This window comes from Hylobates moloch, unplaced genomic scaffold, assembly GCF_009828535.3.
Source record: "Hylobates moloch isolate HMO894 unplaced genomic scaffold, HMol_V3 SCAFFOLD_1, whole genome shotgun sequence".
Classification (NCBI taxonomy): domain Eukaryota; kingdom Metazoa; phylum Chordata; class Mammalia; order Primates; family Hylobatidae; genus Hylobates; species Hylobates moloch.
Window position 1 is genome coordinate 105012849 of NW_026652276.1, and position 26280 is coordinate 105039128.

General features: G+C 45.8%; 2 protein-coding genes, 1 long non-coding RNA gene and 1 other non-coding gene across 4 annotated transcripts in view; 1 reads left to right on the top strand and 3 right to left on the bottom strand.

Moving 5' to 3' along the window:
• Positions 1-25983, top strand: part of TPST1 (tyrosylprotein sulfotransferase 1) — a 194574-nt gene extending 168591 nt beyond the window's left edge. Inside the window, exons 6-7 of the transcript XR_009214910.1 lie at positions 21133-21287; positions 24608-25983. The gene's annotated coding sequence lies outside the window, so the exon portion shown is untranslated. The remainder of the gene's footprint in view (positions 1-21132; positions 21288-24607) is intronic.
• On the bottom strand, positions 1323-2900 carry LOC131383223 (putative uncharacterized protein FLJ46235). Its single transcript, XM_058437360.1, has 2 exons — positions 2896-2900; positions 1323-2803 (listed from the first exon to the last, which is right to left on the bottom strand). Exons 1-2 carry the CDS (start codon positions 2898-2900, stop codon positions 2167-2169), a joined length of 642 nt encoding a protein of 213 aa, XP_058293343.1. The 3' UTR covers positions 1323-2166.
• Positions 4669-22734, bottom strand: LOC116811901 (uncharacterized). The gene is made up of 8 exons (XR_004370541.2): positions 22465-22734; positions 20319-20376; positions 19110-19213; positions 14863-15023; positions 11519-11583; positions 10956-11054; positions 6660-6775; positions 4669-5708 (listed from the first exon to the last, which is right to left on the bottom strand). It is a non-coding gene; the product is annotated as an uncharacterized LOC116811901 (long non-coding RNA).
• Positions 13674-13777, bottom strand: LOC116809834 (U6 spliceosomal RNA). Its single transcript, XR_004370014.1, has one exon. It is a non-coding gene; the product is annotated as a U6 spliceosomal RNA (small nuclear RNA).
• Positions 25984-26280: the final 297 nt, after the last annotated feature.

Genomic DNA, 26280 nt, shown 5'->3' on the forward strand with positions numbered 1-26280 from the left:
ATTCAAATATCTCTTTCACAATGTATACGTGTGTGTGTATGCTATGAAAATATACACACACATATATTCACATACGAATATATAACACACACATATACGTATATATATTTACAGCATACTAATCAAAAAGCAAATTCTTTTTTTTTTTCTTTTGGACAGAGTCTCACTCTGTCGCCCAGGCTGGAGTGCAGTGGCATGATCTTGGCTCACTGCCACCTCTGCTCCCTGGGTTCAAGCAATTCTCCTACTTCAGCCTCCTGAGTAGCTGCGATTACATCACAGATGGCTAACTTTTGTGTTTTTGGTAGATACAGGGTTTCACTGTCTTGACTAGGCTGGTCTTGAACTCCTGACCTCGTGATCCACCCACCTCATCCCCTCAAAGTGCTGGGATTACAGGCGTGAGCCACTGGGCCCAGCATAAAGTAAATTCTTGATGATCTATGAAAAGGAAGTGGCAGGCCAGGTGTGGATCCCAACTGTAACCCCAGCACTGTGGGAAGCTGATGTGGGAGGATCGCTTGAGCCCAGGAGTTTGAAACCAGCCTAGGAAGCATGGTGAGACTTCCTGTCTAGAACAAATATAAAAATTACCTGGGCATGGCGGCTCATACCTGGGGTCCCATCTATTCAGGAGGCTGAGGTGGGAGGATCACTTAAGCCAAAAAAGCAGAGTTTGCAGTGAGCCGAGATCACCACTGCACTCCACCCTGAATGACAAAGCAGTACCTTGCCTCAAAAAAAAAAAAAAAAAAAAAAACCCGGAAAAATTGGTATCAAAGAAAAATTTAAAGTATCTATATTTACATAAATGTATATAGTCATAGTATATTAATCAAAAAGTAAATTCTTAATAGTTCAAGACAGGAAAATTGCAGGCAGGGCATGGTGGCTCATGCTTATAATCTCTGCACTTTGGGAGGCCCAGGCAAAAGGATTGCTTGTGTCCAAAAGTTTGGGATGAGCCTGGGCAACCTAGTCAGAACAAACCTCTCATAAAAAAACAGAAATCAGCCAGGCATATTGGCATGTGCCTGTAGTCTCAGTTACTGAGTTGGGAGGATCACTTGAGGCCAAAAGGCCAAGGATGCAGTAAGCCATAAACACACGACTACACTCCAGCCTGGGTGACAGAGCAAGAACCTAAGGAAAAACAAAACAAAAAAAAAAAAAAAAAGAAAACTGTAAAATATATAAAAATAGAAGACATGAAGTGAGAAGCTACCATGTCTGGGGCAAAGACAAAGGACCAAAGGTTCATTCTCCTCCTCACCCCCAGCAGACAACAAAAACCATGGGACACTAAATAAAACAGAAATCACTGAAACCACAGAGACAAAATTTATTATCAATTCATCAGAAATCCACTCTCATGGTTAAAAGAAGAGGTGGGGTTTTCCCAAGGCACTCTGCTGTGAAGTGAACAAATGACAGTCCAGGGAAGATTTAGGCTCCTTGATGTGGTTCACCATCGAAGACGTAAAAGCTGGATCCGGAAGAGGCGAATACAAGGCAAGAGCAAAACCAGAAAAGGCAAACATGAGGCAAAACAGAGGGCTTGAGTGGCCACTATGAGGCAGAAGATGGGCCTCAAGAGACCATCGTGAGGCAGGAGCTGGTGAAAGAGGGCACAAGAGGGGCCAGTGTGGGGAAAAGGCCGTGCCCCTAGGGGCCTACGCCAGGCAGGAGCTGGGCCTGGCGAGGCCGACTTCAGGATGCTTTCGGCCCGCACAGGCCATCAGCAGGAGGCAGGAGGAGCTAGGCCTAGAGGGGCTGACATTGAGGAAGGAAGCTTTGGGCCGGAAGGCGCCGTCGGGGTGGGCAGGAGCTGGGCTTCTGGAGGCTGCCGGGAGGCCGGCACAAGCGTGGCCAGGGAAGGCCGCTGGGAGGCGAGAGCTGGGCCTGGAAAGGCCACTGCGAGGCGAGGCAAGAGGCGGGCCTGGAGAGCTGGAACAGAAGAGGCTTCGGGCCTACAAAGGCCGCCAGGAGCTGGGCAGGAGCCGAGTTAAAGGAGGCTGTTTGGAGGCGGGAGCTGGGCCCGCAGGCGCAGCCGCGAGCAAAGAGCTAGGCCCGGAGAGGAGGCCGGGAGACAGCAACTGGGCCGGGAGAGGCAAACTTGAGGAAGTTCTGGGCCTGGAGAGGCCGCCAGAAGGGAAAAGCTGGGCCTCAAGAGGCCACGGCGAGGCATGAGCCGGGCCTAAAGAGACCATCAGGACGCAGGAGCTGGGCCTGCGGAGGCTGCCGGGAGGCAAGAGGCTGGCCTGGGGAGGCTGCGGCGAGGCACGAGATGAGCCTGAAGAGGCCATCAGTGGGCAGGAGCTGGGCTTGTCGGGGCTGCCGCGAGGCACGCGGCAACGTGGCCCGGGGAGGGCGACGCGAGGCAAGAGCTGGGCCCAGAGAGGCCACTGTCACGCAGGAGCTGGGCCGCTCCAGGCCAACGGGGAGCCAAAGGAAGGGCCTGGAAGGCCTGACGTAGAGGAGCCGGAGGCCTACAAAGGCTGCCAGGAGCTGGGCAGGAGCTAGGCCAAACGTGGCTGTTGCGAGGCAGTAGCTGGGCTGGCAGGTGCAGCTGGGAGGGAGAGCTAGGCCTGGAGAGGCCGGCTGGAAACAGTTCTGGGCCTGGAGAGGACAGCAAGAGGCAAGAGCTGGGCCTGTGAAGGCCGCCAACAGGCAGGGCACGAGCTTGGCCTGAGGTGGCCACGCTGAGGCAAGAGCTGGGCCTGGCGGGGGGTCCACTGTGAGGAGGCAGAGGCTGTGACTCTTGGCGCCTACGACAGGCAGGAGCTGGTCCTTGCGAGGCCGACTTCAGGACACTTTGGGACCACACGTGCCATCGCCGGGAGGCAGGATCTTGGCCTGGAGGAGCCGCCTTGAGAAAGCCTTGAGCCGGGAGACGCCATTGGGGTGGGCGGGAGCTGGGCCTGGAGACGCCACCGTGAGGCCTGAGCTGGGCCTAGAGAGGCCAGTGTGAGGCAGTAGCTGGGCTTGTTGAGGCTGCTACGAGGCTGGCCAGAAAATGGCTGGGGAGGGCCGCCGTGAGGCAAAAGCTGGACCTGGTAAGGCCGCTGCGAGTGGAGAGGTGGGTATGGTGTGCTGGACTGGAAGAGGTTTCAGGCCTACGAAGGCCACCAGGAGCTGGGTAGGAGCTGAGTCAAAAGAGGCTCTTTGGAGGCAGGAGCTGGGCCTGTAGGCATAGCTGCGAGAGAGCACTGGGACTGGAGAGGAGGCCGGGAGGCAGCAACTGTGGTGGGCCGACTTGAGGAATTTCTCGGCCTGGAGAGGCCACCAAAAGGGAAAAGCTGGGGCCTAAGGTGGCTGTTGGGAGAAATAAGCTGGGCTTAAAGAGGCCATCAGGACGCAGAGCTTGGCCTCTGCTGCAGAGGCTGCCGAAATGCAGCAGCTTGGTTTGGCGAGGCCGCGGTGAAGCATGAGATGAGCCTAAAGAGGTCACTGGAAGGTAGTAGCTGGACCTGTCAGGAACATGGCGCTCAGGTGGTTATGCGAGCGATGGGGACTGGCTATAAATACAAACGAATTTTCCCCTCACTTGTCTGCTGCTCACCACCAGCTCTGTGGCCCTGTAGTGGAGACCCCTGCTCAGGTGCATTCGAAAGGTTCTGTCCCACGCCATTCTTCAGAGTCATCTTTATTGCCACAGTGGTGAAGCATAGCATCCGTTAGCTTGCATGGCATATGCCTCGGCTAGCATTTCATCACAATAAACAGTAAGTGGTAGCTTCACTCATTGTGAGGTCACTTCCTGGAAATCACCAGCATCCCATGTCCCATTGGCAAAAAACTCAGCACTGTTCCTTGGATAACCAAACCTAGGCTGAAATCCCACGTATATGTGTCTATCTCCTGGTACTCTTCCTAGCATCAATTCTGTATTTCTAGGAGTCCAATCAAAACATATAAACCGCTCAAAAGTTTAAACTAGAATGCACACAGTGGCTCACACCTGTAATCCCAGCACTTTGGGAGGCCAAGGCGGGTGGATCGCTTTGAGCTCAGGAGTTGAGACCAGCCTGGGAAACACGGCAAAACGCGGTCTCTACAAAAGCACAAAAATTAGCCAGGCCTGCTGGCACATACCTGTAATCCCAGTTACTTGGGAGGCTGAGGATGGAGAATTGCTTGGGCCTTCGAAGTGGAGGTTGCAGTGAGCAGAGATCGTGCCTCTGCACTCCAGCCTCGGTGACAGACTGAGACCCAATACCAAAAAAAAAAAAAGTAACTTTAATATAAAAAATATTTATAACAGGATCAGCATAATGAGTGACACACTAGCACAAACTACAGACAACTCTAGAGAATACAAAACTAGCAGAGGCCAGGCATGGTGGCTCATGCCTGTAATCCCAGCAATTTGGGAAGCCTAGGCAGGAGGACTGCTTGAGGCCAAAAATTGGAGACCAGGCTGGGCAACACAGACATTGTGTCTACCAAAAAAAAAAAAAAAAAATTAGCCAGGTATGGGGGTGGCGCACACCTGTAGTTCCAGCTACTTGGGAGTCTGGGGTCAGAAGATCCCTTGAACCTGGGAAGTCTAGGCTGTAGTGAACCAAGATCGTGCCAGTATACTCTAGCCTGGGTAGCAGAGTGAGACCCTGTCTTAGAGGAAGGGAGGGGAGTAGAGGGGAGGGAAGGGGAGAGGAATGCTAATCCCCCTATAAGAATCTCTTCTCCTGCCCTCTCTGGAACCTTACTTGTCAGTTCTTCCTCCCACTTCCCTGTATCTTTAACCTGTCCCCTGCTTTTAGCTCCTTCCCACCAGCATTTAAATTACTCAAACTTCTTCTATTTTAAAAAACTCTCCCTAAACTCAGTGTGTCCCCTGCTTTAGGTCTCCAGCACACCCACTGAGCCATCTGCTTCCCCTGGTGCCTTCTCCACACAGCAGCCTGAGCCATGTCTCTAATACGTGAAATCTCATCACATTACTCCCCCGTTTACATCACTTCTCCTTGCCTTTGGGATTGAGTCCAAACTCCTTAACAGGCCCTACTTTGCCCTACCTTGCAAGGCAGCCTCACTGCTTGCCCCTCTCCATTTTACCTGCTATAGAGTCCAACTGAGCCTCACCTGCCCCTTGATTGCCCACTCTCTCTCCTCTGGGAGCCTCCGAAGTGGGTGATGCCCTCTGCTTAGAATAAGCTTCCCCTTAAACCTCTACTCTCTTCCTGGCTAGCTTCAGCTCCTCTGTCACTTGTCCGCTTTAGCACCACCTCCTCCTGGAAGCCTTCCTTGACTCTCCAGATTCTCAGGAGTATGGGAAGTGAGGTGTTCCTCCCATAAATGAATGGAGATTAGGGAGTGTGTGTTATTCATGTTTAATTCACCAGTGCTTACTTCAGTACCTGGCACAAAATAGTCACGGTGATGGCCAAAGTAATGACCCCCACCAACTGCTCATGTCCTATGTTACACCGCACAATTACGTAGGAAGAGGGAATTAACAGTACAGATGGAATTAACGTTGCTAATCAGCTGACCTTAAAATAAGATTATCCTGCAGTATCTGGGTGAGCCCATGTAATTACAAGAGTTCTTTAAATGTGGAAGAGGGAGGCAGAAGGTTAAGAACCAGAGACATTGGGCATAATGGCTCATGCCTGCATTACCAGTACTTTGGGAGGCCAACACAGGAAAATCCTTTGAGTGCAGGAGTTCAAGGCCGGCCTTGGCAACATAGCAAGGCCCCATCTCTACAAAAAAAAAAAAAAAAGAAAAAATCAAAATTCACCAAGTGTCATGGCGCTAACCTGTAGTCCCAGCTACTGGGAAGGATGAGGTGGGAGGATCGCTTGAGCCTGGGAGTCTGAGGTTAAAATGAGCCGTGAATGGACTACTGAACTCTATCCTGGGTGATGAGCAAGGTGCTGCTTCTAAAGAAAAAAACAAAAGGACATTGGAATCAGGGTCTCCTCCATCCTAAGGTGCCTACAAGGCATCTCTCTCTGCAAATGAGTAAACATCATCCTCCAACTCCTCACAGAGTGGAGCAGCAGGAAAAATCCCTCACCTCATTTCTGTGCTGCTTGGGAGGCCTGGACAGCTCAATAACCAGCTCCTTGTGGAAGACCCAATTGGGAAATGGCTCGAGTTGAGCTAAGGAGAATTTGGTTCCTTCTTTTGGTTCTCAATAGGCAGGGTAAGGGCCAGGCATGGTGACTCATACCTGTAATCCTTGCACTTCAGGAGGCCAAAGTGAGAGGATCGCTTGAGGCCAGGAGCTCAAAACCAGCCTGGGCAACACAGCAAGACCCGGGTGGCATGCATTTATGGTCCCCACTACTTGGTAGGATGAGGTGCGAGGACTGATCACTTGATCCCAGGAGTTTCAGTCTGCAGTAAGCCATGAGGATACCACTGCACCCCAGCCTGGCTGACAGAGCCAGACCGTGTCTCAAAAAGTAAAAGAGACTATAGGCAGGCAACAACGCATCTGGCTAATTTTCAAATATTCTGTTGAGATGAGGTCTTGCTAGGTTGGTCTAAAACTCCTGGCATCAGACCAGGCATGAAATCCCAGCACTTTGGGCGGCTGAGGAGGGGGGATCACCTGAAGTCAGGAGTTTGAGACCAGCCTGACCAACATGGAAAAACTCCGTCTCTACTAAAAATACAAAAATTAGTCGGGCAGTAGTGGCATGTACCTGTAATCCCAGCTATTCAAGAGGCTGAGGCAGGAGAATCACTTGAACCTGGGAGGTGAAGGCTTCAGGCAGCTGAGATCGCACCACTGCACTCCACCCTGGGCGAGAGTGAGATTCTGTTTCAAAACAAAACAAAACAAAACCTCGTGGCATCAAGAGATCTTCCTGTCTCAGCATCCAAATGCCCTGGGATTATATTTTTTGTTTACCATAATTGAAAACACTTGTTCTTATACTGCTTTAAGGTATAAAGAAAAAAAAAAACGGACAATAACAAATGTTGGTGAAGGCCAGGCATGATGGCTCAGCCTGTAATTCCAGAACTTTGGGAGGCTGAGGTGGGCAGATCACTTGAGGCCAGGAGTAAGAGACCAGCCTGGGCAACATGGTAAAACCTCACCACTACAAAAAAATATAAAAATTAGCCAGGCATGATGGCGTGTACCTATAATTCCCAGCTACTCAGGAGGCTGAGATGAGACGATCATTTGTGCCTGGGAGGTCAAGGCTGCAGTTAACTGTGATGTGCTGCAGCCTGAGAGACAGAGCAAGCCCCTGTCTAGAAAAAAAAAAAAATGTCAGTGAAGATGTGGAGGAATTGGAACCCACATACATCACTGGTGGGAATATAAAATGGTGTAACCACTTTGGGTATTTCTTTTCTTGTCATTTTAATTGGATTTTTTTAAGAAAAATCAAGACAGGGTCTCACTGTCTTGCCCAGGCTGGTCTTGAACTTGTGCGCTCAAACCATCCTCTCAAATGAGCCTCCCGAGTAGCAGGGATTACAGGTGTGAGCCATTGCACCCAACTGGTGTAGCCACTTTACTAAACAGTCTGGCAGTTTCTCAAAAGGTTAAATGTAAAATATAATGTAACAATTTCACTCCTAGGCATATATCCCAGAGAAATAAAAATATATGTCCACACAAAAACTTGTACTGCAATCTTCATAGCAGCATTATTCATAATAGCCAATATGTGGAAACAACCCAAATGTCCACCAACTGATAAATGGATCAACAAAATGCAGAGTGTCTCTACCATGGAATATTATTCAGCCACAGAAAAAATGAAATACTGATACACCCTGTGACATAAAGGAACTTTGAAAACATTGTGCTAAGAGGGAAAAATGGCACAAAAGATCACCTATTGTACAATTCTATTTGTCCAGATTAGGTAGTGACAGAAAATGAATCCATATTTGCCTGAGGCTGGGGGCAAAGGCAGGTTGGGGGAGTGGAGGTAATTGCTAAGGGTGCAGATTTCTCTATAGAGTAATGAACGGTTCTAAAAGTGACTGTGGTGATCGATGCACAGCTCTGTGAATATTCTAAAACATTCTGAATTGCAGATTTCAATAAATTGAATGGTATGTGAATCATATTTTAATAAAGCTATTATTTAAAAACATAATAATAAGGGGCTGGGCACAGGTGGTCATGCCTGCCTGTAATCCCAGCACTTTGGAAGGCTGAGGCAGGAGGATTACTCGAGGTCAGGAGTTTGAGACCAGTCTGAGCAACCTAGCAAGATCTCATCTCTACAACAACAAAAAAAGAACACAAAAAATTAGCTGGGCATGGCAGCACATGTCCGTAGTTTTAGCTACTTGGGAGACTGAGGTGGGAGGATGGCTTGAGCCCAGGAGTTTGAGGCTGTAGTGAACCATGATCATGTCACTGTACTGCAGCCTGGGCCACAGATCAAGACCTTGTCTCTAAAAAGGAAAGAAAAGAAATGCAAGTTTTTATCACTTTGTGAGTGTAGCCAAGTTTGAGGAGAAATAGATAAGAATAAAAGAGCTCTGAATAATGAGTGTTAGTGGCTGGTTAGGCTCAGTTGCCAGCTAAGTGGCTTCTGAAAAATTCATTAGTAAAGTTACAGCTCTGGGGACAGTCACGCAGTCAAACAATGAATGCTAAATTCATTACAAATGCCCATGGTCTTTCTTTACATGCCTTCTAGTGAAAAATTCCTAAGTGCCTGAATAGCAAGTCTGCAATGATAGCAGCTGTTTATCAAAGACTACAAAAAAGAAATGGCATCTTTTTCAAGAATGACAAAGTGTTTCATGATAAAGAAGCTCTAATTTTGCATTTGTTCAAGTATTGATTAGATTTAGCCAATATGAAACCAATTTTGGATAAAGTGCAAACAACACAATTTCATTTTCTCATTAATCAAAACTGATTAGGTAGTCTAATGTCAATTCTGATCTTATTAAAAAGTGATCAGATAAAAAAATTACGGAATGATGAAACCAATAAGATGTTACAACCTGTTCCAAGGAGAATTCCAAAACCCACACATATCTGAGACCATCAAGTATGAGGAAATATATCTGATTACTAAAATTAAAAATAAACTGATTATATAGCCAACAACAATTAGGCAGGGGTCTCCTCATCCACAGCCACACAAACTCAATCATGCAGCTGTGTGGTTGCAAGGCCTCCATAGCCTAGAAGGGACTGGTCTGACTTGAAATTTCAGTTTATTTGTATTTGTATTTTGAGACAGGGTCCCGCTCTGTCACCCAGGCTGGAGTGCAGTGATATAATCATAGCTCACTGCAGCCTCGTCCAACTGGACTCAAGAGATAATCCTGCCTCAGCCTACTCCTAACTGGGAATACAAGCAAGTGCCACCATGTCAGGCTATTCTTTTAATTTTTGTAAAGAGAGAAGTCTTGCTGTGTTGCCCAAGCTGGCCTCAAACTCCTAGCCTCAAGAGATCTGCCCACCTCGGCCTCCTCAGTAACTGGGGCCATAGGTATACAGCACCATGCTCAGCTGTATTTATTTTACTGTATTAAATTTCTTTATTTTATTTTTGTAGAGAGGATGTCTTGCTATGTTGCCCAGGCTGCTCTCCAATTCCTGGGCCTTAAAACATACTCCCATCTCTCCCATCTCTGCCTCTCAAACTGTTAGAACTATAGGTATCAGCCACTGCACCTGGCCTGACTTGAGATTGCTTTCATCTAGCATCCTTTACTTGGTAGGACTGGGAAAGGCAGCAGTGTTTTTTAAAATTACTTAATAATTCAATTAGAATCAGGCTCAACCTTGACCCCTGCCTTATCTCACAGCCCACACCCAGTCTGTCAGGAAATGCTATTGGCTGACTTCAACATCTATCCAGGTTCTGACCATCTCTCACCACGGCCATGACTCTGGTCAGGACCACTACCATCTCCCACCTGGATGATGCCACAGCTTGGCCCCCATGCTTCTACCCAAATCTTCCCACAGTCTTTCTCAACTCAGCAGCCAGGGGTGCTTTTAAATCAGGAGACAGATCATGTCGCCTCTCTACTCAGAACCCTCCTGCAGTTCCCATTTCAGTCAGAATAAAAGTCAGAGCCTCAGCAATAGCCTCCCAGGCCTTACACGATCTATACTGATCACCGCCCAGCAACTCCCTGGCCTGCTCCCTTACTTCTCTCCTCTCTCTCTCTCTGCTCCACTGGCCTCCTTCCAGAGCCTCAGACTCACCAGGGAGTTTGCTAATGCCTTTATCCTGTTGATTCAGCCCACAATACTCTTCCCTCAGCACCTTGGCCAGCTCCATCACCTGCTTCAAGTTTTTGCTCAATTTTCATTTATAAGGCCAACCCTCAACACTCTATTTAACATTTCCATCTGTTGTCTGTCCTTCCTTTCTTCCTTCTTTCCTTCCTTCCTTCCTTTCCTTCCTTCCTCCCTCCCTCTCTTCCCTCCTTCCCTCCCTGTTTTTTTCTTTCTCTCTTTTCTCTTTCTTTCTCTCTCTTTCTTTCTTTCTTGAAAGAGGATCTTGCTCTATTGCTCAGGCTGGAGTATAGTGGCTCAATCACAGCTCACAGCAACCTCAACCTCCCAGAATTAAACAATCCTCCCACCTCAGCCTCCCTAGGAGCTGAGACTACAAGTGCATGCCACAACATCTGGCTAATTTAAAAAAATTTTTTTTCAATAAGAAGTCTCACTATGTTGCCCAGGCTTGTCTTAAATTCCTGGTCTCAAGCAATGCTCCCATCTCAGCCTCCCAAAGTTCTGGGATTACAGGCGTGAGCAACTGCCCCTGGCTCATGTTCATTTCTTCTTGCTGCTGCAACAAACTACCCTACATTTAGTGCCTTAAAACACCACAAATCTGCCATATTATAGTTCTGGGAACCAAAGCCCAAACTAGGCCTATTAAGGCCAAAGTCAAGGTGTAAGAGGGGCTGCATTCCTTCTGGAGGCTCTAGAGAGAATGTGCTCCCTTGCCTTTTCCAGCTTCTAGAAGCCACCCCATTCCTTGACTCACCTTGAAGATAGCCCCTGACTCTATCTTGAAGGCCAGAACTGCAGCATCTTCAAATCTCCCTCTCTGACCTCTTCTTCTATCATCGCATCTTCTCTAATTCTGAGAATTAATGAAATATTATGCTTGATGTTATTGTGATCATCATGCCTATTCCAAACTATTTGACAAGGACAGTGATCAATGATAACATCGAAAGATTAGAAACTTTAATGAGGTCTCTTGGGCAAAATTCCATACAAGCAAATTACTGTCTCTTTAAAGCATTCCTGCCACTCTTACTTCACCATTCCCTGAACAAAATGTGCCATCTTCATTGTCCAGGTCTTTACAGTGCTGGTTTCCCTGCCTGGGCAGCTCACTCCATCCCATCCCAGCCCATTCCCCATCCCTCCACCTCCCCCTTCCCTCCTCACTCTCATACAACTCTTCCTCATCTTTCAGGACCCAGCTTCAATGTCAACTTAACTGGAAGCTTCTCTCACCCTTCAGAAGAGCTTTCCATTGTACTTGATGCATGCACTATATTTGATCATTTTTTAGTTATAGTCCAAGTCTTTTTGTACCTGCATAACATATTGCCCAGTCAGTCTCTCTTCCTGGACTCTGAAGTCTTTCATGGTAGATCCAGCTGGAAGTGACAAAAAGACATTCTTAAAAAAAAAAAAAGGAGGGATGAAACAGACAGACATCAGTACTTAAAAGTTTTAAATGGTATGTGAAAAGCAAACGAAATTCAAGGGCTTCTAGGAAAAACGTACGAGGGAAGGTGTTAGTGGGAAATATGATAAAGTTAATTTTTTTTTTATTTTATTCTTTGAGAAAGGGTCTTGCTCTATTGCAGGGGCAGGACTGCAGTGGTATAATCACAGCTCACGGCAGCCTCTACCTCCGGGGCTAGAGCAATCTTCCCACCTCATTTTTATTTTATTTAAGAAACACAGTCTTACTCTGTTACCAAAGCTGGAGTGCAGTGGTGTGATCATAACTTACTGCAGCCTCAACCTCCTAGACTCAAGTGATCCTCCAGTCTCAGCCTCCCAAGTAGCTGGGACTACAGGTGTGCATTGCAATGTCCAGCTCATTTTTAAAAAAATGTTAATAGAAACAAAGTGTCACTATGTTGACCAGGCTGGTGATGATCTCCTACCCTCAAGCAGTTCTCCCACCTCAGCCTTCCAAAGTGCTGGGATTACAGGTGTGAGCTGCCACATGTGGCTGAGGGGGTTAATTTTTAATTATATAAAGAGCTCAAAGCAAATATTAGAAGGAGCCTAAATGCCTACAGTGGCTGACTGGTAAATTGTGATACAGCTATATAATAAAATATTATGCAACCATGAAAAGGATTAAGATAGATCAATAGCTATTGGCATAGATGTCCACGAAATATGAAAATGTGAAGTGATGTCCAATTAGCCTATATGTATCTTGAAGAATATGGCCCATTTTTGCAATAGCAATTATTTCCTGAGATAAAACTGTGGGTCTAAAGAGTGAAGGAAAATTTTCACTTCTTTATTTAAAAGTATTTACTATTTTTATAATTTCATAAAAAATAGATAATCAGATTAGTAAAAGACATATTAACTCTACAAATAAAGGGAAAAGACACAGACAGCCCAGGCATGGTGGCTCACACTTGTAATACCAGTACTTTGGGAGGGGGTGGTGGGAGGATCGCTTGAGGCCAAGAATTCCAGAACAGCCTGGGAAACATAGCAAGACCTCGTCTCTATTAAAAATCAAAAAAATTAGCCAGGTATGGTTCCATGTGCCTATAGTCTCAGCAACTGAGGTGGAAGGATCACCTGAGCCCAGGAGGTCAAGGCTGCAGTGAGTCGAGACTGTACCACTACACTCAAGCCTCGGCGACAGGGTGAGACTTGGTCTCAAAAATAAAAAAAGGACAATGAAGAAATAAAGCTGATAAGCTAACACAAGGAAAGATATTAAAATATGACAAATAAAAATAAAGTAATACTAGGTCTTTTATTTATTAAAAATAGTCAAACAAAAAATAACTTGTTAAATTATAATACCCTCTGCCAGCAAAGGTTCAATGAAATGTACATTTTCTGTTTTTTTGAGACAGAGTCTCACTCTATCGCCAGGCTGGAGTGCAGTGGTGTGATCTCGGCTCACTGCAACTTCCACCTACTGTGTTCAAGTGATGCTCCTGCCTCAGCCTCCTGAGTAGCTGGGACAACAGGCACAGGTCACCACGCCCAGCCAATTTTTATATTTTTAGTAGAGACGGGGTTTCACCACGTTGGCCAGGGTGGTCTCGATTTCTATCTCGTGATCCACCCACCTCAGCCTCCCAAAGTGCTGGGATTACAGGCATGAGCCACTGTGCCTGGCCTGAAATGGTCAATTTTTTTACACTATTAGTGGTGTTTAGATTGTATATAAGCCTTCCAGAGTAAAGCCTGGCAGTCTTTTTAAAATAATACAGACAGTGACTCCCTATACTGCCTCCTCTAACTCCTGGCCTCAAACAATCCTCCCTCCCACTTCAGCCTCCCAAAGTGCTGGAATTAAAGGCAGACAGCCACCATGCCTGAAAGCTCGACAATTTACACCAAGTATAATAAGAATGCTCATGCCCTGTGACTCACAGTAATCTCACTTCTGAAAATATCATCTTTGGATATAATTCAAACAAAAGGTCATATGTACCCAGTGAAAATCTGGAAGTAATTTTTTTCTCTTTTTAAAAAAAATATGGAATGCTTCACAAATTTGCATGACATTCTTGCACAGAGGCCATGCCAATCTCCCTATTGTTCCAACTTTAGTATAGGTGCTACCGAAGCAAGCATCAGTAATTTAAGATAGAGTGGTTACGTGGAATAAGGAAGAGTTATGGGGAATTTCAAAATCTATTGTATTTATAGGCACCTAGTAACAGCTCAGTAAATATTAGCTGCTACTTTTATTATTTTTATGGTAATTCCACTCAATTAAAAACTGTCATTAAAAATTACCATTGTCATGGAACATAATATATCCTACAGTATAACTGTAGAAACAGATACAATTTGTCCCTTGGTATATGGGGGGGATTAGTTCCAACTCCTCCATTTCTGTGTACAACAAAATCCACCCATACTCAAGTTTTCTTTTTTTTTTTTTTTTTTTTTTTAGACGGAGTCTCACTCTGTCGCCCAGACTGGACTGCAGTGGCACGATCTCGGCTCACTGCAAGCTCCGCCTCCCGGGTTCACGCCATTCTCCTGCCTCAGCCTCTCCAAGTAGCTGGGACTACAGGCGTCCGCCACCACGCCCGGCTAATTTTTTGTATTTTTTAGTAGAGACAGGATTTCACCGTGGTCTCGATCTCCTGATCTTGTGATCCGCCCGCCTCGGCCTCCCAAAGTGCTGGGATTACAAGCGTGAGCCACCGCGCCTGGCCAATACTCAAGTTTTCAAAGTCAGTCCTGTGGAATCCACATATAGGAAAAATGGGAAAATTAGTGAGGTGTAGTGACAAGCACCTGTAGTCCCAGCTACTTGTGAAGCTGAGACAGGAGGATTGCTTGAGCCCAGGAGGTTGTGGCTGCAGTGAGCCATAATTGCACCACTGCGCTCCAGTCTGGGCAACAGAGTGCGATAGAAGGTTGACTTTTTAATAGAATTTTTCTGTTCACTTGAAGATATGGCCAAGACTGTGCTATATGAAAATTCTTCATAAAATAATTACCTCATCCAATTAATGTTGGAATTGGGAACAGAAAATATTTTGGTGACTATTTATTCCTTCACTTGCTGTTATAGAAACTATTGCCAGTGAGCACTTAACAACCAAAAGTGTCATCTCTGAGCTACTCACAATGAAAGGTGATGTCTGGGACCCAGGTGTGTTGAGGTCCCCATGTCTGGGTTATGGGTGCTGAGTGGGACTTACTTGTCCATCCATTTTCTATATTCCAGCACTGGGAAACTTGCGTTTATCCATCTTGATAAGAGGTCATTTAAATTCCACTTGGCAAGAACCACAAATGGAAGAAAGGCCATGAAACCACAGGCTAGCCCTTGTTCTCAAAAGAATATTTAGCTTAGGTGGTTCTGTAAAAGAGGAATCACATTGTTGAAAACTCATCGCAGGTCAGGTGAGGTGGTCCATACCTATAATCCCAGCCCAATGGGAGACTAAGGCAGGAGGATCCCGTAAGGCCAGAAGTTCAAGACCAGCCTGGGCAACACAGTGAAACCTCATCTCTACGAAAAATTAGAAAACGAGCTGGGTGTGGTGGCACATTCCTATAGTCCCAGCTCCTCTGGAGGCTGAAGTGGGAGGATGGAAGTTGAAGCTGCAGAAGTGGAAGCTGCAGTGAGCTCTGATCTCACCACTGCACTCCAGCCTGGGTGACAGAGTGAGACCCTGTACGTACGTACACACACACACACACACACACACACACACACACACTCTTTCATCTGTCTGCCCAGCCTTGACTAGTGAAAAGGGTTTTCTGGTGACAGAAGACGTATGCTCTTTTTTAGGACAGGGAGGGACCAGCAAGCTCGTTCACAGCCTTTTCCTCATACTCTGCTTAGTTTTCTAAGAACCTTTATGTGGAAAGCGAGTCCCTGAAGAAAGGACCCAAATCATCAGATTACTAAAGGAGAAATATGCCTCCTTTGTCAATTAATAAATGGAAGGCCGGGCGCGGTGGCTCACGCCTGTAATCCCAGCACTTTGGGAGGCCGAGGCGGGTGAATCACGAGGTCAGGAGATCGAGACCATCCTGGCTAACACGGTGAAACCCCGTCTCTACTAAAAAATACAAAAAATTAGCCGGGCGTGGTGGCGGGCGCCTGTAGTCCCAGCTACTTGGAGAGGCTGAGGCAGGAGAATGGCGTGAACCCGGGAGGCGGAGCTTGCAGTGAGCCAAGATCGTGCCACTGCACTCCAGCCTGGGAGACAGAGCGAGACTCCATCTCAAAAAAAAAAAATTAATAAATGGAACACCTGCCTTAAAAACCAGACAGTTCTGCTAAGATGAATCACTCCCTACGACCCTGACCTATGCAGGGAATGTAAAAACCTGGAGTTTGGGGACCTACAATATTGAAGGCCACATTGCAGATGTGGAGACCTTACCAAAGTACAGCCTTTCCACAAGGAACTACCAAACACCAGCTGGCTGTCTCCATGGGGCACCACCGTATCTCTGGCTCTCGTTTCCCCTGGAGATGCTCTATTCCAGCCTTCTCTTACATTTTGTATCCCGCACAGTTCCTGGCATAAGGACTTACAACACAGCAAGCTGCTGAGTTAATGGTGATCTACTGCAGATCCAACTTGAGATTCCAGCAGGGCGATTTGTGTTTGAGAAACTAAAGGGACCCAGCCTGGCACTGGCCAGCTTAGCAGTCTGAAGACATAAGCTGCTCAAACTGACTACAGTGCCTCTGATTTTCTGCGTCTGCCCTTGCTCCTAGGACTCTTTGGATGAAATTAATTTCTCCTTGTTGAAGAAATGGCTTGCTAGAATATAAAAAATTTAAAGAAGAAAAAATATTAAAATAAAATTTTCTCCTAAAGAGCACTCAAAAGCACACTCCCACTAATGCTGGATCTATTTATCTCTCTTGCTTTTTTTTTTTTCCTGAGATAGGGTCTCACTCTGTCACTCAAACTGGAGTGCAGTGGCGAGATCACTGCTTACTGCAGCTTTCAACTCCTGGGCTCGAGCTATCCTCCCACTTCAGCCTCCCGAGTAGCTGGGATTACAGGTGCATGCCACCATGCCTGGCTAATTTTTAAATTTTTTGTAGAGAGGGGGGTCTCACTATGTGGCTCAGACTGGTCTTGAACTCCTGGGTCAAACTAATCCTTCCACCTTGGCCTCCCAAAGTGCTGGGATTACAGGCTTTAGCCACTGCGCCCAGTCTATTTATCTTTCTACAACTCATATATTAAATCTTCCTCCTTAAATCACCTCATACCTACCCATCGGCAGGAATAGCAAATACAGGTCTCAGAGGGTCAGGCAACCTACAGGAGGTAAGGAGGCCGGAGTAATGTGGGAGACCAGGGGAAACTGTAGCAAACTGCAAGGTATTCACTTCAACAGTTCTTCAACACTGTGATGGTCAAACCAAACACAGAAACAGGAAGCCCAGTTCAGTTGCCAGCAGCCAAGGTGGGATATTTGATCTACATGCTACAGGGCAAACTGCTTACAATAAATGCCCTGGTCTCCACTAACCTGCTCTTCAAGTCCAGCCGCTCCTGCCCAAGCCCCTACACTCTACTGACATGACCCACATTCACAGTACTCTCCTGAAACTTTGCTTGTTCACTCTTTTTTTCCCCAACGAATATTTTTTTTCTTTTTCTTTCACTTTTTTTGAGACAGAGTCCCCCTCAGTCACACAGGCTGAAGTACAGCGAGGTGATTATGGCTCACTACAGCTTCCATCAACTGGACTCAAGTGATCCTCCCACCTCAGCCTCCCAGGTAGTTGGGATTACAGCCATGTAACACCACACCTGGCTAAGTTTATTACTTTTCCTGCTTTTTTTTTTTTTTTTCAGATGGAGTCTTGCTCTGTTGCCCAGGCTGAATGGAGTGCAGTGGCATGATCTCAGCTCACTGCAACCTCTGCCTCCTGGGTTCAAGTGATTCTCTTTCCTCAGCCTCCCGAGTAGCTTGGATTACAGATGTGTGCCACCCTGCCCTACTAATTTTTGTATTTTCAGTAGAGACGGGGTTTCACCATGTTGGCCAGGCTGGTCTTGAACTCCTGACCTCAGGTGATCTGCACACCTTGGCCTCCCAAAGTGCTGGGAATACAGGCGTGAGCCACCACGCCTGGCCAGCTTATTTTTTCTAGAGACAGGATCTCACTATGTTTCCCAGGCTGGCCTTGAACTCCTGGGGACAAGCAATCCTCTGGCCCCCACCTCCCAAAGCGATGGGATTACAGGCTTGAACCAACACATCAGTCCCTAACAAATACTTATTGAGCACCTACTATATATGAGGCACTGTAATAGGTGCCCAGGAAACAGCAGTGAACAAGGTATCAGAGTTTCTGCCCTTGGCCAGGAGCATGGCTCACACCTGTAATCCCAGCACTTTGGGAAGCCGAGGCAGGTGAATCATCTGAGGTCAGGAGTTTGTGACCAGCCTTACTAACAGGGTGAAACCCCGTCTCTACTAAAAGTATAGAAATTAATGGGGCATGGTTGTACATGCCTGTAATCCCAGTTACTTAGGAAGCTGAGGCAGGAGAATTGCTTGAACCTGGGAGGCGGAGATTGCAGTGAGCTGAGGTTGTGGCACTGCACTCCAGCCTGGGCAACAAGAGTGAAACTCCGTCTCAAAAAAAAAAGAAAAAAGAAAAGAGTTTCTGCCCTCACGTAGCTTACAGGGTAGCAGGAAATTGATATAGTTTGAATGTTTGTCTTCTCCAAATCTCATATTGAAATTAAATCCCTAATGTTGGAGGTGGTGCCTGGTGGGAGGTGTGTGGGTCATGGGGACAGATGCCTTATGAATGGCTTGGTGCCCTCCCCAAGGTAATGAGTGAGTTCTCACTCTACTAGTTCATGTGAGAGCTGATTGTTTAACGAGCCTGGCATCTCCTCCCCTCTCCCTTGCTCCCTCTTCTCAACAAGTGACATGCCGGCTCCTCCTTCACCTTCCGCCATGAGTGGAAGCCTCCTGAGGTCCTCACCAGCGGATGCTGGTACTATGCTTTTGTTTTTCTGAGACAGGGTCTCACTCTGACACTCAGGCTAGAGAGTAGTGGTGTAATTATGGCTCACTGCAACCCTGACATCCTGGGATAAAGAGATCTTTTTACCTTAGCCTCCCAAGTAGCTGAAACCACAGGCATGCATCAATGCACTATCATGCCTGGCTATTTTTTTTTTTATTTTTACTAGAGACAAGATCTCACCATGTTTCCCAGGCTGGTTTCAAACTTCTGGGCTCAAGCAATCCTCCTGCTTCAGCCTCCCAAAGTGCCGGGATTACAGGTGTGGGCCACTGCTCCCAGCCTGGCACCATGCTACTTGTATAGTCTGCAGAACTGTGAGCCAAATAAACTGTTTTTATTTATAAACTATCCAGCCCGAGATGTTTCCTTATAGCAATGCAAAATGGACTAATCTAGGAATCACAGGCCAACACTTACCAGACTGTGATGAGCACATGACAGAAGTACAGAGTGGGACTGAAACGTTCTCCAGGGGCTTCTTGTTGCATCATAGAGAGTGGGGTGAGACATCTCGGCTGAGGCTAAAGATGAGCAAAGATGAGAGTGAAAGAGTGATGATGGGGGTAGGGAGAGAGTTTCCTGAAGAAGGACCAGTAAAGTCCCCCAAGGAAACTAACATTCCATGTGGCTGGAGGGGGGATATGGGGAGGGTGATGCAGGATAAAACTCGGAAGGTGAGCGGAGGCCAGCTCTTACCAGGCCCTGTGGCCAAATTAGTTTGGACTTTGTCTTAAAGGCAATGGGCAGTCACCAGCAGGTTTTAATCAAGGACTATTCTGACCCAAATTTGCCTTTTAGGAGAATTCTTCTGGCTTCAGTGAACAGGCTGAAGTGAGCAAGCCTATAGAAGTCAGGAAGACAATTGGAGGCCCTCATAATAAACCAGTGTAAAAGAGAACATGGCCGGCCATGGTGGCTCCTGCCTGTAATCTCAAAACTTGAGAAGTCCAAGGTGGGTGGATGGCTTGAGCTCAGGAGTTTGAGACCAGGCTGAGCAATGTGGTGAAACCACATCTCTAAAAAAAAAAACACAAAAATTAGCCGGCCATGGTAGCTCATCCCTGTGGTCCCAGCTCCCCCGGAGGCTGAGGCAGGAGGATAGCTTGAGCCTGGGAGGTTGAGACTGCAGTGAGCCAAGATTATACCACTGTGCTCCAGCCTGGGCAACACAGGGAGACTGTCTCAAAAGAAAATAAAAAAAAGATCCCATTCTTCACTTATTGGTGCCCTAACATTCTCTTGAGAACCTTGGTGACACAGTGAATTCAACTGATCCAACTGTCATTGTAATTCGGCAACCCACACATTGAAGTTTGTGTTTGATTTCCAATGATATCAGCCCTGTGGATACAAGAAATAAGAAATTCTGTTTGGACTATCGTGGATCTTAGACCATGACTTATGCTGAGAGGTAAAGACTTGAGCTTTTTGTTTTTCTCTCTGTAAGTGCTCAAGTGCAGCGGTCCTCAGTTTTTGAGGGACCAGGGACCGGTTTTGTGTAAGACAGTTTTTCCATAGACTCGGGGCAGCAAAGGTCAGTTTTGGGATATATCAAGCACATTACATTTATTGTGTACTTTATTATTATTTCATTGTAGCATATAACAAAATAATTATATAACTCACCATAATGTAGAATGAGTGGGAGTCCTTAGCTTGTTTTTCTGCAACTAGATGGTCCCATCTAGGGGTGATGGGAGACAGTGACAGATCATCAGGCATTAGATTCTCCCAAGGACAGAGCAAGGTAGATCCCTTGCATGCACAGTTCACAATAGGGTTCGTGCTCACATGAGAATCTGATGTGGCTGCTGATCTGACAGGAGGCAGAGATCAGGTGGTAATGTGGGGAGTGGCAGTAAATACAGATGAAGCTTCGCTCGCCCACCCTCTACTCACCTCCTGCTGTGTGGCCCAGAACAGGCCTGTGACCCAGGGATTAGGGGCCCCTGCTAAAGTGCATCCAAAAGCATTCTTCCCACACCAGTCTTCACAGTGGTCAAGTGCAGCAGCCACTTAGCTCCCAAGGCATGTGCCTCAGCTGGCATTTCATCACAATCAACAGTAAGTGGTAGCTTGAGTCATTATGAGGTCACTTCCTGGAAATCACCAGCATCCCATTTCCCATTGGCAAGGAGCTCAGCGCTGCCCCTTGGATAACCAAATCTATGCTCAAATCCCAGTTGTGTGGGTCTATCTCCCGGGACCCTGCCTAGCATCAATTCTGTATTTGTCAGAGTCCAAACAGGAGACATAAACCACTCAGATGTGTAAAGTGTCAAATTTAAAATAAAAAAAATACTAATTATGACAGGGCAACAGCATAATGACAGATTGAATATCAAAAAAAGAACTCTAGAGAACATAGGACTAGCAGAGGCAAGGCATGGTGACACATGTTTTACATAGTGCCATTTTCACCCTGTTCAAATCTTTATAGGTTCAGGCTCAGGTCTCTGGGGTCGCGCAGTTTGTCTTTTTACCAAAAGGAACACCTCATGCACTTTACAAGGAGCTCCTTCAGCAAAGGATGGCACCTCGTGTAGAGGAGAGATCTCTGATCCTCTGATCTTTTCCAAAAGGAGAAAAGTCAAGGTTTGAATGTATTTTTAATTCTTGGCATTTCTGAACAGAAATAATCTGGTATTAAGTTGCTAAAAGATGCCTACAAGCTTTCATAAGAGAAACACCTAATTCATAACCAAGAGTTTATGTTATTAAGTAAGCTTTCCTTTAACAGGATCAATGAATGAAGCATTTAAATACTTGCTCTCGTCCCCATTTAGTCATCTGGTATACTCTCTGTGAGGCATACTCTTAGTCATCTGGTATCCTCTGAGTATGCCAGATGATTAAATGGAAATTACTGCACCACTGAACACCAGTACTGCAAACTCTTTATTTAAAAAATTGACACCTAGGACATAAAGAATGATCCTAGGCCAGGTGCGGTGGCTCATGCCTGTAATCCTAGCACTTTGGGAGGCCGAGGTGGCAGATTGCCCTCAGGAGTTCGAGACCAGCTTGGGCAACATGGTGAATTCCCATCTCTACTAAAATACAAAAAATTAGCTGGACGTGGCAGCGTGCACCTGTAGTCCCAGCTACTCAGGAGGCTGAGGCGGGAGAATTGCTTGAACCTGGGAGGCAGAGGCTGCAGCGAGCTGAGATTCGCCACTGCACTCCACTTCCATCTCCAAAAAAAAAAGAATGATCCTAACACAGTTATTTTCTTTTGCATTTATGAGGAGATGGAAGAAATACCCATATTTGAGGGTTGGTTGGAAACTGTTTTTGGTATTGTATGAGGTATTTCAATACTGTGAACATGAAAAGATGAGAACCCTGCAGATCCCGTGGGAATGGAGAGAGAAGGAAGTACATTAGAGGGTGTTGTAGGAAATACTTTCATTCCAGGCACTGCTGTTTAAACTACCCCTCAACTTTCTTTCCTTAAAAGAATAGAAAAAACAAAGAGGACAAAAGATGAAGAAACATTCCACATGACCCTCTGCACCCTTATTTGTTATAATAGAGGAAAAGCATTTTAGGGATTTTCTTGAGTGCAGTTTATGATGTGATCCATGTTATTTATTTTTTGTTATTTTCAAAATTTCAACTAAAAACATTCAGAAATTTAGCTTTATCAAAGGCAGCTGTTCATATGTACAACTAGTTTGGTTACCTTCATCTGTATAAACACATAGCTAGTGAACTGACATAACTATTAAACTGGAGAATCAACAGAAACATGCCAAGGACTGGCCCTTACCTTCCACAGTGACCTCAATGTCAGGAAGTTTTTCATTACTCTCAGGGCTTCATGGTCTTTTTGGGGACTGCAAAGCTGTAAAATAAGCAGAGAATTACTTTAGTCTATTGTAGGAAAAAAATACAGAAGGAGATGCTTTATAAGAGCAGAGTATTAAAATTCATTCAGTTTGGCTCTTTTCAAAGAAACCTGCGGCTGGGCGCGGTGGCTCATGCCTGTAATCCCAGCACTTTGGGAGGCTGAGGCGGGTGGATCACAAGGTCAGGAGTTTTGAGACCAGCCTGGCGAAAATGGTGAAACCTCGTCTCTACTTAAAAAAAAAAAAAAAAAAAAAAAAACCCACAAAAAATTGACTGGGCATGGTGGCACACACCTGTAGCCCCAGCTACTCAGGAGACTGATGCAGGAGAATTGCTTGAACCCGGGAGGCGGAGGTTGCAGTAAGCCGACATTGCGCCACTGCACTCCAGCCTGGTCGACAGAGTGAGACTCTGTCTCAAGAAAAAAAAAAAAAAGAAAGCTGCAGAATTAAACTTGTAGCGTAATCCTCCACAGGGGGCTCAACAAAGCCAGGGAAACATGAATGAAGTGGGATTGCAAATGTGACACTTCCAATAAAATGTTTTTTTAAAGAAAAAGAGGTCCATTAAATAAAACACCTTCAAAAGCCAAGAAACTAACTGCAAGTTCCACAAAGATAGTGGCCAATGATTCTGTGTGATTTAAGGAATGCTGATAAAGAATGTCTTAATGCAGTGAAATATAATATGAAGTACAGGTAATCTTCTACCTTTAGTGTTTATTTTATTAGCCATTCCAGGAGGCAAGTAGAAAATAACTAGTTCAGGTCTAGAAAACCAAGAAATGTTACAGTAGCCACTACAATGGTGGTCTCACAGCAAGTAAAATGGTTGTGATATGACCAGGGTTTTTTCCTAAAGGTGTTCAGAGTCATCCTGTAATGTCACAATAATTCCTATCATTGTGGATGGAAATCTTGACTTTTCCTTCCCATGACTGGCAAGTAATCGTATGAAGAGTAAATTACTTATTTCATGAGAAAGAAAATTAACACTAGTGTACTTTCTTCAGCCACTAAAATTCTGCAGAAACACAGATATAATAAAAAAATCATCAGGCCGGGCACAGTGACTCACACCTGTAGTCCCAACACTTTGGGAGGCTGAGGCGGGTGGGTCACCTGAGGTCAGAAGTTTGAGACCAGCCCGACCAACTTGGTAAAACCGCGTCTCTACAAAAAATACAAAAACTAGCAGGGCATGGTGGCGCATGCCTGTAATCCCAGCTACTTGGGAGGCTGAGGCAGGAGAATCACTTGAATCTGGGAGGCGGAGGTTGCACTGAGTCAAGATCGCGCCATTGCACTCCAGCCGGGGCAACAAGAGTGAAACTTTGTCTCAAAAAAAAAAAAAAAAGGAAAGAAACTCAATCGTCAATATTTAGTCGCTAACAAGACTCACCCAGGAATAAGAGGGCAAATAAAACCCAGCAGATTAAACTTCATTCAAGTACTTAGGCATAGTGCAAGCCACCACAGTGTGTCTGAACATCGTGGAGGCAGTGGTCACTATTCTTGTACTGATGAAGACAACTGAGTATGGGATGCGGGGTCAATGGAGAGTGCCAGGACTGCAGCTCAGAGCCAGGCTTTTCATCAAGGACTTACAGCCACACTTGTCACCTCTAGCTAGAAAAACATTTTAGTAGAAATGTCATTTTATTGTTTTAATTCCAGAAATGACTACAGTGGCAAATAGAACTTACTTTTTTGTTGTTGTTGTTGTTGTTGTTGAGGCAGAGTCTCACTCTGTCACCCAGGCTGGAGTGCAGTGGTGTAATCTCGGCTCACTGCAGCCTCTGCCTCCCAGGTTCAAGCGATTCTCCTGCTTCAGCCTCCAGAGTAGCTGGGTTTCCAGGCACCTGCCACCACGCCCAGCTAATTCTTTGTATTTTTAGTAGATATGGGGTTTCGCCATGTTTGCCAGGCTGGTCTCAGACTCCTGACCTCAGGTGATCTGCCCACCTCAGCCTCCCAAAGTGCTGGGATTACGGATGTGAGCCACCACACCCCGCCTAGAATTTACTTTTTAACAACAAACTTGATTTTATTACTCCCATGAAGGATCCTTTCAAGTCATGGAATTCCAAACCAGGAGGGCTTCGGAAGGGAATCCTGTCTGGCAAGCCTTCTACATACAGGAAATTGGAGTTTGATTCAAACACAGGAAGGACATGGTACTTTTACTGCCTCGGTGAGTCCAAGAGCTTGAGCTGAAAGTGCAAGAGAACATAATTTGTAGAAGATAAAATTTGACACAGACATTCTTTTATCTGTATGTGCATTCTCAAGTACATTATGGACAAGTTCCCTACAATCAAGCAATATCTACTTCATATTGAAGGCATTTTGCTTAGGATATTGGGCAAATCTGAAGAACAAGCCTAAAAAATAAGTACTTTTAGGAGGAACATTTTAACACTTTCAATCAAAAGGAGAGTTATGTTATTATTCAAAATGACCTCTGTGCTCTAAGCAGAAATGACCGAAGGCCATTCCATACAGCAGTGGCCCCTGGCAGCCTCTGCATTCTCATTAAGAGGCAGGGTAGCTGTTCAAAGACAGGTGGTGTCTATGATGCAACTAAGCAGCACTCAGTAAGTTCCAGTCATCAGACACAGAGTAGTCAGGATTCCTGATAAGGGACAGGAAACATCAGAACCAGGTATTGAGATGACAAACAGGAATGCCCTGGGAATGCTGCTAGCACTCCCAATTCGTTACTTCCCTCTCCATGACAGATACACCCAATCAACTCAAACACACTTTCTTGCTGAGCCTGCCAAGAATCGTTCAAGACAGCACTCCAGGAAACCACTGTCAACAAATCTAAGTATCTGCCACACGTGTGTTAGCCAGATTTGAAGTACAGACAGTGGAATGACACTTATCCCAACGCCTCCCTTCCTCTCCCATCCTGACACATGAGAAAGCTGAAACCAAGAGAAATGAAGTTGTCTGCTTGGTTTCAATAGCAAATGTAGTAGTAGAAATAAACCAAAGCCTGGTTTCTGGGACCTTCCTTTTTTAGGTCCTGAACTTACATAGTCCATTCAGACATGACCCTGCATTGATACGTTATTAAATTAAAGACATACTGCAGGGGAAGGACAATGAGTCCCTTCATGTTCATGTGAAAGAGCAAGACTATCTCCAAAAAAATAAAAAATACCAAAATGTTTCAATTAAAAAAAAAAAGTGTGATGGTCTTTGGCAATGTTTAAATAGAAAATAAGAGTATCACTTTCAAATAAGCGGACACTTTCTGAACATGTAATAACCAGGGTCACAGAATCAGAGGCCCAGTGAGAAGATTTAAAAAGTACCCGTGAGCCCCAGTGACACATACACCACCAGGAAAATTTCCTCTTCCTGTCCCTCCAACGAATCCACAGCAACATAATGTTGGCAAGTGACACAATCTGCCTCCCCTATCTCCAGGCAGCCACAAGGAAAGTGGAGAGCAAAGGGACCATTCCCTGTGTCACTGATAAATGAGGCTCAATGGGAAACACGAAGCATGAGGGGCACCCAAAGGTAGGTGACAAGTTCAGTGTCTCCCCTTTGTCTTCCTGCTTCATGTATTAGCTGCATCTTCTGCTCTTTTCATGATAAAGAAGGAAGCAGCAATAGCAATAGCGTGTCTAAATGTGGGACTACCCATCGGGCATCATGGAACTTAATATAGAAGTTTATACAACCCTGGGAGCTTTCAGACCTGGTCTCCTAACACGTAC